Source organism: Mesocricetus auratus, unplaced genomic scaffold (assembly GCF_017639785.1).
Source record: "Mesocricetus auratus isolate SY011 unplaced genomic scaffold, BCM_Maur_2.0 Super-Scaffold_100014, whole genome shotgun sequence".
Lineage (NCBI taxonomy): Eukaryota > Metazoa > Chordata > Mammalia > Rodentia > Cricetidae > Mesocricetus > Mesocricetus auratus.
Genome location: NW_024429197.1, coordinates 9762639 through 9775274, shown reverse-complemented (window position 1 = coordinate 9775274; position 12636 = coordinate 9762639). Strand labels below are relative to the sequence as shown.

The following is a 12636-nucleotide window of genomic DNA, read 5'->3' as shown; positions in this document are numbered from 1 at the left end:
GGCTGGGGTGGCATGGCCTGGAGAAGGGTTGGGAGTGGCCTGGGGCGGGCCTGGGCCCTGCCTCCTCCTCTTGTCCCCACACCCTTTCCGGCTTTTCCTTAAAGGTAAAAGGGCTGGGATGTCGGGGGTGGGGAGTGGGGGGTGGGGTGAGTCATCAGGACAGTCATCAGGAGAAACCTGGCTGTGGGTCCCACCTGAGCAGGCGTCTTTCAGGCTCCAGACTGCCCCCTGCTGTTCAGACCTGCATTGCAGGAGTGTTCTGGTTTACCAAATCAGATTGCTTCAGGGTGTCCTTCCAGGGGTAAGGATGGCTACAGCCACTGGGCTGCTTTAACCCTGGCAGAGCTCAGTGGGCTGGTGCAGGGGGCTGGGATGGTTCAGGTGAGAATTCATGTGTAGGCAGGGTTATAAACTTCCATGCACTTTAGCATCCATGATCTGATATAATTCCCGTGATGGCTCCGTAGGACTGCAGAGGTGGGAACATCAGGTCTCAAGGGGAGAAACTGCTTAAGGTCACAAGCTGCTGGCTCCTGGTTTCTTCTGGCTTTTATCCACTGAGGCCTGTGACCCCGGAGCCATTATCTGGAATTGAGAGCCAGACTTCTCCCTGAGCGGGCCCAAAGACCGGTGCACCCCCTGGTCCTTGTTCTTCAAGGTCCCCTCTGAGCACCAGGATGCGCAGGTGGCTTCTCAGGGTGCCACTTAATTAAGTGTTTAACGAGTGGCCTCTGACGCTGAACCCAGCCTTTGTAATTAGTCACCCAGTAGGTTTGTTGGACACCTTCCCCAGTAGAGCACAATTTTCCCTTTCAAGCTGGTGGCCTGTTGACACTTGTCTGAGACCTTACTCTCTGGTCCTCCTCCACGTCAGGGCACCGTCCCTTCCCAGCTGCCGGCCTTCATGTGTCAGCAGGGCTCACAGAGGGCGGGAGCCTAGCTCTCTGACTGCCCCTCTCTTGCCTGTCAGAGATTGGGAAGCGGGCTACTGAGGCACTCGGTCCAGTTTGGTCCCCCAGGGGGGACGCTAGCACCCTGGGAGGAAGACAGGGCTGAGGAGAGGGAGCCAGTAATGACACATACCATTTTGTTTTATGGAGTAGCCATTCCAGCTCAGGGAGATCCCCCACTTGGGTTCCCAGAGGTTCCCCAGTCCCTTCTCACTGATCAAGGTCCCGCCTCCAATTTAAGAAAAGCCTCCTCAGAGATGGAGACCACTTTGTTCCCATCCTCCTGTCCCTGTTTGGTTGGGGCCTGTCTTCAAGCCTTTTCAAGAGTATGGGCACAGAGGGGAGGTTCCTGTTTATCTGCCCCACCCCCAAGCTTAGATGGGATGCCAGGGTCCTTTCTAAGGAACCTTCTCCCTGGGACCCAGCCAATCCAATCCTAGGACTATTGCACAAGCCTTGCCTGTCCCCCACTACTGCCCCCACCCCTTGCCTGAACGCACACCTTGTCTCTGGGAGGGAGGTATAGGCCATGTGCTTATGCCACAAGAGCAGGGACTCTTCAGATCCTGGCTAATTCTGTGGGGTTTCCCAGGAAGCTGGTGGGATTTCTCTGAGGGCTTTGCCTAGCTCAGAGCACGACCCAGGAAAGGACGGAAAGAAACGACACTAAAAGTTAGGGAAGGGCATGGCAGTGCACGTCCAGAGTCCCAGCACTCAGGCTGACTGACAGCAGCGGAGTTCCAGTTGGTGGCTACAAAAAGACACTTTGTCCCCCACCCCCAGCCCCCAGAAAAAAAGAGGTTGGGGGATGTACACATCTAATTCCATCACTCACGAGGCAGAAGCAGAGGGAGAGGGAGCTCTGCAAGTTCGTAACCAGTCTGGTCTACCTATGGAGTGCCACCACACTTAGTTTATGCAGTGGTGCTGGGATTGTCCCCATTCGTCCCAAAACTCTACCAGCTAAACTACATCCTTAGCCCCCATCCCTGATCTTGGTTGTTTTGGTTTGTTTTTTTTTTCTTTTCTTTCTTTCTTTTTTTTTTTTTCTTTTTTTGTTTTTTCTTTTTCTTTTTTGGTTTTTTTTGAGACAGGGTTTCTCTGTGGCTAGTCTTTTTTTTTCGGTTTTTTCGAGACAGGGTTTCTCTGTGGCTTTGTTTTTGTTTTTTGAGACAGGGTTTCTCTGTGTAGCTTTGGAGCCCGTCCTGGAACTCACTCTGTAGATCAGACTGGTCTCGAACTTACAGATATCTGCCTGCCTCTGTCTCCCGAGTGCTGGGATTAAAGAGCTGGCCCTGCCCAGCTCTTGGTTCTTTTCTAGCTGGGTTCCATGGATGAGCAAAGATCACAAACCATCCGTGGACCAGCCAGATGTCCACGTCAGAGAAGGGGTCCTCTGCACATACTTCCCTCTCCAGACTCACAAATGGTTAGGTGAAATTGGCACTGACTCCTCCCTTTCCGTCTAGAACATTTCTCTCAGCCCTCAAGGGCCTTGGCACTACTCATCTGGCCTGGGCTTCCCCAGGTCCTGGGGGCAACTTGGAGATCCCAGGGCACTAGGAACTAGGACAGCAGGGGCTGGAAAAATTGAAAGTTCAAGAAGGGAGTGCCTCACACCCTTAAGGCACGAACCTGGTAGGCAACTATAGCGTTTCTAGACCCTCAACCTGTCTCTCACTCCTCCTCTGTTCAAGCCAGGCTGCTTGACACTCCTGCTGGCTGTGGCCTGTAGATCCTGACTCAGTTCCTGTCTCAGTTGCCTCCCTTTGCCTCCAGGCTTCTACTTCCCAAGTCCAGGAGCCCAGGCAGGCAGGAGGTAGCAGGTCCTGGCAGAGCATGGGACTCCAAAGCGGCTGTCTGAGTCAGCAGGACAGGAGATGGGGTTACAGTTCAGGGGGCTCTCCTCATCCTGGGGGCCCGCGCCCACCTTTCTGGAGAGGCTGATTGCAGCAAGAGGAATTCTTATTATAGACTAGAAAGAATCTACCACAACTGGCAAAGCCTTTTCTTTTCTAGTAATTTCCTGGGTAACTTCTGGCTTTGGAATGACCAAATTCAACATTTGACCAGACGGCTTTGTGGTTGGTTTTAAGAGCTAGTTCTGTAGCTAAGCAGTCTACTCGATGTGGGAAGGGACAGAGGAGCACGCTTAGGTGATTCAGCTGTTTGCCTCATTTTCTTCTAAGGTATTGCTGTTCGAGGTTAACACCTCCCCACACTCCCTCCCCCAACCCAGTATAGGGTATGAGACTGTGGAATTCATAGGCACAGAATCCAGTGAGGTCAGCATGTAGAACTGCATTCCACTTGGGTCATACGAGGCCTTGGGCAGGTCCCTTCCTGCCCCTGGGCTTAGGCCTCCCCACTAGTAACAAGAGGCTGGCAGCCCCCTCCTGGGTATGGCATTCTCCAAGTTTAGGGCTTCTCCGAGACCCTACCCTTCCCTGCTGGGGTAACACAGCCCTGATGCCTAGGTGACATTCCCTGAGCCTCAACTCTCTCTTTGGTTACAGGGAGACTACAGTCTAATGCTTAGCAAGCACTGATGAATGGCAGCAGCATTCCTGTCCAATTTATCGTGTGTGTGTGTGTGTGTGTGTGTGTGTGTGTGTGTGTGTGTGGTGTATTTCACAGTACCATGTGGAGGCTTGTTTTCTAAGACAAATGTTTCTCAGTTCACTTCTGCTATGTGGGTCTGGGAATTGAACTCAGGGCATCAGGCTTGGTGTCAAGGTTCTTATCTTTTGAGTCCTTTTCTTTCTTTCTTTTTTTTTTTAGACAGTATCTCATGCAGCCCAGGCTAGCCTCGAGCTTGTTATGTAGTTGAGGATGGCTTTGAACTGATCCTTCAGCCTCCACCTCCCAAGTGCTGGGATTACAGACATGCACTGTCACTCCAGAGTACAGCGTGTGTCCATGTGGGAACATCCGTGGAAGGGACAAAAGGCGGTTGGTTCTATGGAACTTCCTTGGGTGGGAATGTGAACCTCACACTGGAGTTTGACACCCACCCCCATTTTGGACTAGGCAGGGCTTTTCACAGTTCAGAGTTCAGCTAAGCTTTGAAGGTTTCTGTGAAGGAAACGAGTTCTGGATAGAGCCAAGGGGTCACTTTCCCCATGTCCCTCCTGGCCTCACTGTCTCCAGAGCAGTACTGGGAGGCTGTGAGGGAACACTTGCTCTCACACATGCACAGCAGGCCCCACCCCGGCCCCAAAGGAACGTGGGAGACACACTCAAGGCTATGGCAAGAAGGGGGGGTTGTCTTTATTTCTGTTACAAAAGGTAGTGAACAGCAGACGAGCAGCGCCCCCCCCCATGCTGGGTACAGCTGATCCTCCCCCGTCTGGCCTGGTTGGTTCCTTGGAAGAACATGGAGCCCAGTAGCCCTTGGTGCCTGGGGCCAAGGATACAGGCTCACACTTCACATCCTCCTGGGGGGGATGGGGGCGTGGGAACAGTGTTGAGCCCTTGTGCTCAGAACAGTCGCCAAACTTGTTCGGCAGCGTCATGGACACCCAGATAGCTCCTGAAGGAACCTGCTTGGCTTGCCTATGGCTCTGCTGACTGGGGGGAGGCTGTAAGGCAGGATTCCTGAAGAGGCTTGACACTTCATAAATCTGGGGAAGGGGCATGAGGGGAGGTGGGGAGGGTGAGGTTCAGCAGGGTTACAATAGTGTGTGTTGTGCTGAGGCTGCAGTATGGCTTTCTATATACTCTGGCCAGCAAGGAGTGGGGGTGGGGACCAAGAGGTCAACACCTGCCCACTGTGGGGGTCTCTAGAGAGCATACAAGTAGGACAGGCTGGGGGACAGACCCTGTAGGCACAGACGGTGGCAGATGGGCCACAGGTTAGGCAGGTGAAGGTGCAGGGGGCCTGGCTCCCCCCAGGCCACGCCTGGAGAGGCAGAGAGTGGCAGTCCGAAGGAGGTCCTTTAGCCCCCGAGCAGCATACTGGATGATCCGCAGGATGGCAAAGGAGAAGAGAGAAGGTTAGCGGATGGGTGGGTGGAAAGGGTAGCCTGCAGGGACCCTATTGGGGTCAAAGGCTACCACAGTACCTGCCTCTCTCCCAGAAAGGAGTCAAAGCTCAGGCAGCAGGCAAGAGAGCAGGAGAGAAACCGGGCAGTCGAGAGAGCTTGGCAGGGACACAAAGCAGGATGCAGAGGGGTTAGTGACCTGACTGGGGGCCCTGCGCACCAGTACACCAACCGCACAGGCTCGGGCCCCTCAGGCAGGTGTGCAACCCTTCCCAACCTCACCCCTCTTCTGGAAGGACTGGTACTCTGCAAGGTCCCAGGAGAGGAGCCTTCTGTGTGGGGAGCCCTGGGGTCCTGCCACAAGTGCACACACACCACACCACACACCAGACAGATGGATGGACTCATGGGGCTGTTGAGGCATGCGAAGGTGACGAGATGGTGTGTGAGGGGAGTGGGCAGTGCTGGCTGACAGGTGAGGCGTGGTCTTACCAGCTCACCCTCTGCAGAGAGGCCTGTTAGCTCCCCTCAGGCTGTGCAGGAGATGGCAAAGTCCTGACAGGTGTCCTCCTGGAGGAGATACCAGAGAGGTCGGCCTATGTTACGATCGATCTGCCTGGCTGTTAGCACCCAGGAGGTCAGGTTGGGGCAGGGACAAGAAACTCCAACTGGGACCTACTGTGTCAAACATGTTTTTAGCTGAGCAATCACTGGGGATAAGGGTGGAAAGTTAGCAGGAAAGAGCTCAGGAGGTCCCAATTCCTGAGGCACAAGAGGACAGACATGGAGAAGGTGGACAGGTGTGTTAGCCACAGCCCCTCTGCTGCAAAGTTCCCGCCAGCCACCAGGCTGCCTGCCTGCCTCAGGTTCCCAGGAAAGATCCAGGTGTGTCTGAAAGAACCCAGAGCTACACTGCAACCCAGGGACTCAGCAAAATAAAAGCCAACAAAAAACCAAACCAAAGCAAATCAGCTCTTAAAAACACAAGTTTTATTACAAGCAGAAACAAGGACAACCGGCTTCAATAAAAGGCAGGGTAGGGAGCTCGCCTGCAGCCCCTCTGTCTACCTCGAGGGTCTGAAGCTGCTTCTCCAGACACCATTTCCCAGTTTTGTCTGGGACCCACTGGCCTTAGGAGCAAGGAAGGCGGAGAGACTTCCTATGCTATGATCCAAGGGCTTCAGCCCACCTGAAGGGCCAAAGAGGGGGCCAGAAGAATAACTTTGATGACAAACTACAGCTCCCAGCACGAGGAGGATTTGCTATGAGCTCCTGGCCAACCCACGCCCTCCTGATCTACTCCACTTCTTTCTTTACTCCTAATTAGCAAAAATGTCCTGTCTCCTAGTCCCTAGAACTGGGGCCCATATTCAGAGCAGAACTCCAAAGAGGGGGTGTGGCTTGCAGAATAGCAGCTGCTCCCCAGACCCCACCCACCACACCTAGCCTCAGCCTGTTGGGGCAAGTCACAGCTGGGAGCCTGACCTGGGGGCTGGGTGGCAGAGTCCCTAGCCACTGGCTGTCTGATGACTGGTAGAAGGAAAGAGGGCAGGAGCCCAGGGGTCTCATGACTAATGTACATCCTTCCAGTCCCCATGCCCCAGGTTGTTTCTGAACACAGGGAAGTGGGGAAAGGGAATAGCCCAGGGGATATGGAAGTCAGCTGCATTTGTACAGGGGCACACACACACACACACACACACACACACACACACACACACACACACACACTCTCTCTCTCTCTCTCTCTCTCTCTCTCTCTCTCTCTCTCTCTCTCTCTCTCTCTCTCTCTCTCATCACTCACTAGATCTGCTGTAATAAATGTATTAAACCACCTACCCTTCTGAAACCCCTGACTTGGCACTACACAGATAGCAATGTGTTTAACTTCTATTTTAAAAAAGGCTATGTAAAAAAGAGGTCTATAAAATTGTGCAAAATACCCAGCATTAATAAACCCGTTTCAAGTATTGCCAGCATCACCTAATCCACCCACCTCTAGCCTTGACTTGGAAGAGATTAGGGGCACAGGAAAGGATCCTTTAGAGTCCCCATGACTGGGGAAGGCAGGGTCCCCATTCCTCCAGTGCTGCCCATGACTCTACAGGAGCTGAGGTTCTGGGGGCCTGAATGGCTGGTCTGTCTTCCTCTGACACAGGCTGCCTCCCACCCTCTCTACCCATGCTCTCTCTCTACTGGTGCCCAGCTCTATCCTATTGGCCGACTCTATATAACCCTCCCCCCAAATCCCACCAAAATAACCTTGATCATCACAAAGGGAATGCAGGAGCCCCAGAACAAAGCAGTCCAAGGAAGGGCCCTGGCCTGCCACCTGAGGTTCAGGCTAACTTCTCAGCAGTCCTGCTTCCAGAAGCCCCTGGATTCTCCAGGGCCCAAGCATGCCTCCAGCTGGGAGGCTGCCCACGAGAGTCCCCACCCTCGTTCACACTGGGCCTCCAGTGTGACTCGGCATGGTCTCCCTGGTGGCCTCCAGAGGCTGTGGCTCTCCTCTCCTGCCACTGATCAGCTCAGGGACCTAGGGCCCAAACTGTGGGAACCTGGGTTTGGGGAGCAGAGGGCACAGCTATGGGACAGTTCAGAGAAAGCCACGCAGGACGGGAAATAAATAGGAAAAGACTTGAGTCTTTGGCAGCTCTGCTTCTCTCGGATGGTATGGGGAGGGTCCCAGCAGGCGTGGAGGGCAGCAGGTGGCAGGCACTGGGTCACATTCAGGGGTGGCCTCCTACCATACTGGCATCTGGCTTGGCCCCACAGGCCGGCTCGTCACTTCTGATGGGCGAGGGCAACACAGCATCAGACTGTACGAATCCTCGCCGGTCAATCAGGCTTCCAAAACATAAGGACAGGGCATGAGCTTCTGACAGGGCTCCAGACCAAAGGCCAGGTGGTGTGACAATGTAGACTATGTCTTCCCAGGAAAACCAGCCCAGGAAACAAGCAGCTCTCCATTCAGAAGTTCAAGACCCTCCCCTGGGGCTGGTGAGATGGTTCAACAGGTGAAGGTGTTTGCACCAAACCTGATGATTTGACTTCAACCCCAAGGACCGACCCATGACCTTCATATGCATATACCACTGTATGTGTGTATACACACATACATGTAAATGCATGGAAAATAAGGCCTTCTGGGTACCTGGCTTTTGCCATGTAATGAAGTAACTAGTTTTGTTGTTTATTTTATTAATATTTCTATTTTTAGACAGGGTCTCACTAAGTAGCTCTGTAGATATAGATCATTCTAGAACTCACGATGGAGACCAGGGTGGCCTTCAATTCACAGAAATCCACTTGCCTCTGCTGAGTGCTGGAACTAAAGGCACATACCACTATGCCCCCAGCTCATTATTTTTTGAGACAGGGTTTCACTACGCAGCCCTGGCTGGCTTAGATCTCACCATGCAGATGAAGCTGGTCTTGAACTCACAAAGATCTGCCTGTTTCAGTTAAATGCTCCTGGTTGGTAGTGGCACACACCTGTAATTCCAGTACTTGGGAGGCAGAGGCAGACTGATCTCTTTGAGTTTGAGGACAACCTGGTCTACAGAGCGAGTTCCAGGCCAGCTAGGGCCAACAGAGAAACCCTGTCTCAAAAAAAAAAAAAAAAAAAGTGGAGGGGCACGTAGTAGCGCCACCATTCACAAATGTTTTTGTTTTTTGAGACAGGATCCCAAGTAGCATTGCTTCTTGAGGATATAGCTGTGCATGACTTTGAACTTCTGACAGGCCTGCCTCTACCTCCCAAGTTTATTCATGGTTAACTCTCTGGGTGCCAAGAAGCCAGGATGTGAATGAGAGAAAAGAAAGAAAGAATAGCTATTTGGAGGCAGTAAGAGGCCTAGTGTCCTGTGTCCCCAGATAGGGCATATCTGTATAAGGAAGGTCTTGTCCCCACACTCCCCAGGGCCATTTAATGCTGTTCTGGAGCTCTGGCGCCCCCTGCTGTCAGGACAGACATGGAGCTTCCCAGCAGGGCTGAGTAAGGTTCCCGGAGAGGGAGGTGACCTCACCCCGGAACAGGAAGAGCATGTCACCCAAGTGTGGTCATGACAGTCATTGTGGTATCTCTGAGAAGTAGGGTTACACAGAATACTCTATGATCTTTATTTGTTTTTCTTTTTGGGTTTTCAGACAGGGTTTCTCTGTATTGTCTTGGAGGCTGTCCTGGAACTAGCTCTTGTAGACCAGGCTGGTCTCGAACTCACAGAGATCCGCCTGCCTCTGCCTCCCGAGTGCTGGGATTAAAGGCATGCACCACCAACGCCCGGCCCCTATGATCTTTACTATTTTGCACTTTTCCCCTCTAGGCTGACCTTGAACACGGAAGATATTCTCCTTCAAGTGCTAGGATTATAGGCATGTACTACTATGCCTGGTTGCACTTATTTTTAATTCTACAAATGAGTTCGTGTGATTAAAACGAACAGCCTTCCTCAGAATTTCTCTGAGTGATCCAGAAGAGCAGAGGACAGACAGCAAACGGGGAATCTACGCACATACGTGCAGGGAGAAAGGTCTGCTAAGGTCCAGAACCTCTACAACTCCCATGAGAGCGCCAGACTCAGGGCTACCTCCCCTGCGACCTCACGTGTATGTCCCAGCTTACCTGGGAGGCAGGGGGCCGCAGAGCACAGCACAGCAGTTGGTGACAATACTTTTATGGCTGTAGGGATTGATAGAGGCCTCACCGCCCCTCTTGCTGGACCAGGACCCTTTGATCTGGAAAGGGAAGAAGCCTGGGTAAGCTACGTCCTTCCGTCCTGCCTCCCTCTAGCAGTGTTGGGCATTATTGATTAGAAGCACCAACCAATCACTGAGCTCCATCTTCAACCCCTTCTGCACCAAGGCAAGCACCCTCCTGCGGAACTACTCCTGCCTCCCTTTGCCTCACTTTCTAGAAATGGAACCTCGAGGCCAGAGAGAATCCCATTTAGAAACCAGCCCTGGGTGGACTGCTGGAGGGAACAAGTCCTCAGGAGGCCTTTCAATGGGTGTGGGCAGCTCCAGCAGAGACTAGAAGGCTCCAACGAGCACAGAAGACAACCAAAAGGTCTCCACGGCAGGGGTTTGCGTAGACCATCTCTCCGGTTCCCACCTGTGCTGGATAGTCTTACACCTACCTGATACAAGCTAGTGTTATCTGAAAGAAGGAAGCCTCAATGAAGAAAATGCCTCCATAAGATCCAGTTATAGGTATTTTCTTAACTAGCGATAGATGGGGCAGGGCCCAGCCCATTGTGGGTGGGGACATCCCTGGGCTGGTGGTCCTGGGTTCTATAAGAAAGCAGGCTGAGCAAGTCAGTTAGCAGTACTCCTCCTTGGCCTCTGCATCGGCTCCTGCCGCCAGGTTCCTGCCCTGCTTGAGTTCCTGTCCTCACTTCCTCTGAAGACGAACAGTGATGAGGAAGTGTAAGGCAAATAAGCCCTTTCCTCCCCAACTTGCTCTTGGTTGTGGTGATTTGTCACAGCAACAGTAACGCTGACGAGGACACCAACTAAGAGGGAGGGCAGGACCGAGGGCACAGAGCAGACAGAGCATTTCTGGATGAAGTCTGCCTTGGGGAAGCCCTCTGCTGAAGGCATCAAGGAGTTTATCGGGAAGGACCCACTTGGGTGTCACCCAGAAGCCTGCACACTTGCTGGGCCAAGCGCCCCTTTCTGCATAAGCTCTAGGAAGATCCTGCAGACCCAGCCCTCAGGAACCCATGGGTAATGGGGGTGGGTTGGGGCTGATGTCATTTCTGCCCTCATCGTGCGTGTTCTTTTGGATGGTAGGTCTCTGATCAGTGTTTTGCAGCAATCCTGGGAACATCAGGACTGCTTTCCTTTTATGGGATGAAGGACAGTAAGGGGAGGTCATGTCTGGACTGGGGACAGTGGGTTCTCAGATAATGCTAGCTGGCGATGGCTTATAAGGGGGCAGGTAGAAGGGGTCAGCAGAGCCACATCTTCTGTCCTAACAATGCCTCTCACGGCATACACCCAAGGGACCCTGCTGCCCACAGGTGTGGTGGGGTCGATGCCAAGGCACGGTCACGACTCCTGGGCACCAATTCTGGACTGGCCTCTTCCCAGCATTATGACCCTAAGCCACATGTCTCAGTCATGCCATGCATGGGCAATATGCATCCCAGTTCTGTCATAAGCAGGATGCCATGCTCCAATAGCACAGGGAAAGCCAAGATCCCTCCGTGGCAAGGCGTTGGCACACGTCTGGTGCTTACAACCTCTGTGGAGTTCCAAGAAGGGCAGCTTAGGTGCTAAACCAAGGGCCTGCAGCACACAGGAACCCCAGGTCTGACACTGGGCTTCTGCCCTGGGTCTCTCAGGAGGTACTCAGTCACCACAGGCTCCCAGCCCCGCCCAGCTCTACTCACGTCTTCGTTAGTCGTCAGGTTGGAGGCGACGAGGTAAGTGTGGAACCCTGAGAGGCCCAGGATGGACCAGATGGAGAAGAAGCAGATGACCAACTCCAGCACAGTGGGACTGTCAAGGACAGTGTGCAGAGGAGGGCGGAGCCCCTGGGCCTGTGCTCGTCCTTCCTCACTTGCCCTTCCCTGGAGCTACACCCCTGAAGTGGCAAGTTTACTACCCTCTCTGTGACCCAGTCCCCACTTCTCATGTGGTCCAGATCGCCTTCTGCACCCCCAAAACGGGTGAGGACCCATTTAGGATCAGTCCTAGCCTGGGTGTTGACAAAGTAGCCGGTGGAGCAGATTCTAGAGAACGAGCATGGTCCTACTATCCCACTCTGGAGACCCGCCCCATGAGGAGGCCTCAGCTCCCACCCAGGGGGATAACTGGCAAAAGATATCTGGCTGGTTTCTCTTTCAGAGTGGAGAGGAAGTTGCTTTCTTGAGAACCTAGGAAGAAAGAGACAAAGACTTAGCTCAGGGCGGGTGGGCCACAGGCCCTTGCTGGGGCTGAGCTCACTGGCCAGTCCTCCTCCACCCCTCATCCCCCACTCACGCAGAGTCAGGTGGGTGACCACGCAGGCAAAGATGAAGGCCGTCAGGAAGGAGAGGGACAGGATAAATGCATAAAAGAAGCGGTAGTTCCGTCTCCCAACACAGTTGCCAACCCAGGGGCAGTGATGGTCAAAGCGTTCTAGAAAAGGAAGGAGTCAGTGGATTTCCAAGCAGCACTGGTGGCCAGGCCTCCCCCTCCCCCCGCTGGCACCCCCCATCTCTTCATCCCCCAGCACCAGCTGACTCCGCCCCTCCCGGGATACACCCTACCACTAGTCCTTGATCATCAGTTCTCACAACAACAGCCTGACACACTCCCCGTCTACTCTTATCTCCATAGTAACTCCTTCAGACGTCACCTACAAAGCCACTCCCTTAAAAAGTCTCCTATGGCCTCAGACTAGGTAGGGGCACCCTGTCGTATCGACATCCATGCAAGACATGGACGCCTCAGACCCTTGAGATCTCCAGGGCCGATCGTGTCTGGTTCACAGATTCATAGACCATGGCCTATCACTAGTTACATGCCAGAAGCTCTGGCCTAAGGCCCAGAAAGGGCTGGGCCGCTAGGGAACTCACAGAGAGCTGGCACCAGAGGCCAGGGCAAGGGACTGAGCTCATACCAGCACTAAGTCCCTGGGGGTGGGAGTCACACCCAGACTGGTGAGGAAAGTCCCTGTGGGAATCTGGGTCATAAGCCCGTTGCAGGCCTTATGC

General features: G+C 53.5%; 1 protein-coding gene across 1 annotated transcript in view; it reads right to left on the bottom strand.

Annotated features, from left to right (window-relative positions):
* Positions 1–5901: 5901 nt before the first annotated feature.
* The window catches only part of Zdhhc18 (zinc finger DHHC-type palmitoyltransferase 18), a 28392-nt gene continuing 21657 nt past the window's right edge, over positions 5902–12636 (bottom strand). The window contains exons 4-8 of the mRNA XM_040756408.1: positions 11921–12058; positions 11766–11814; positions 11329–11431; positions 9558–9670; positions 5902–7780 (exon numbers count right to left, since the gene is read on the bottom strand). Of these exons, the coding sequence (XP_040612342.1) occupies positions 7663–7780; positions 9558–9670; positions 11329–11431; positions 11766–11814; positions 11921–12058 (521 nt within the window). The 3' untranslated portion in view covers positions 5902–7662. The remainder of the gene's footprint in view (positions 7781–9557; positions 9671–11328; positions 11432–11765; positions 11815–11920; positions 12059–12636) is intronic.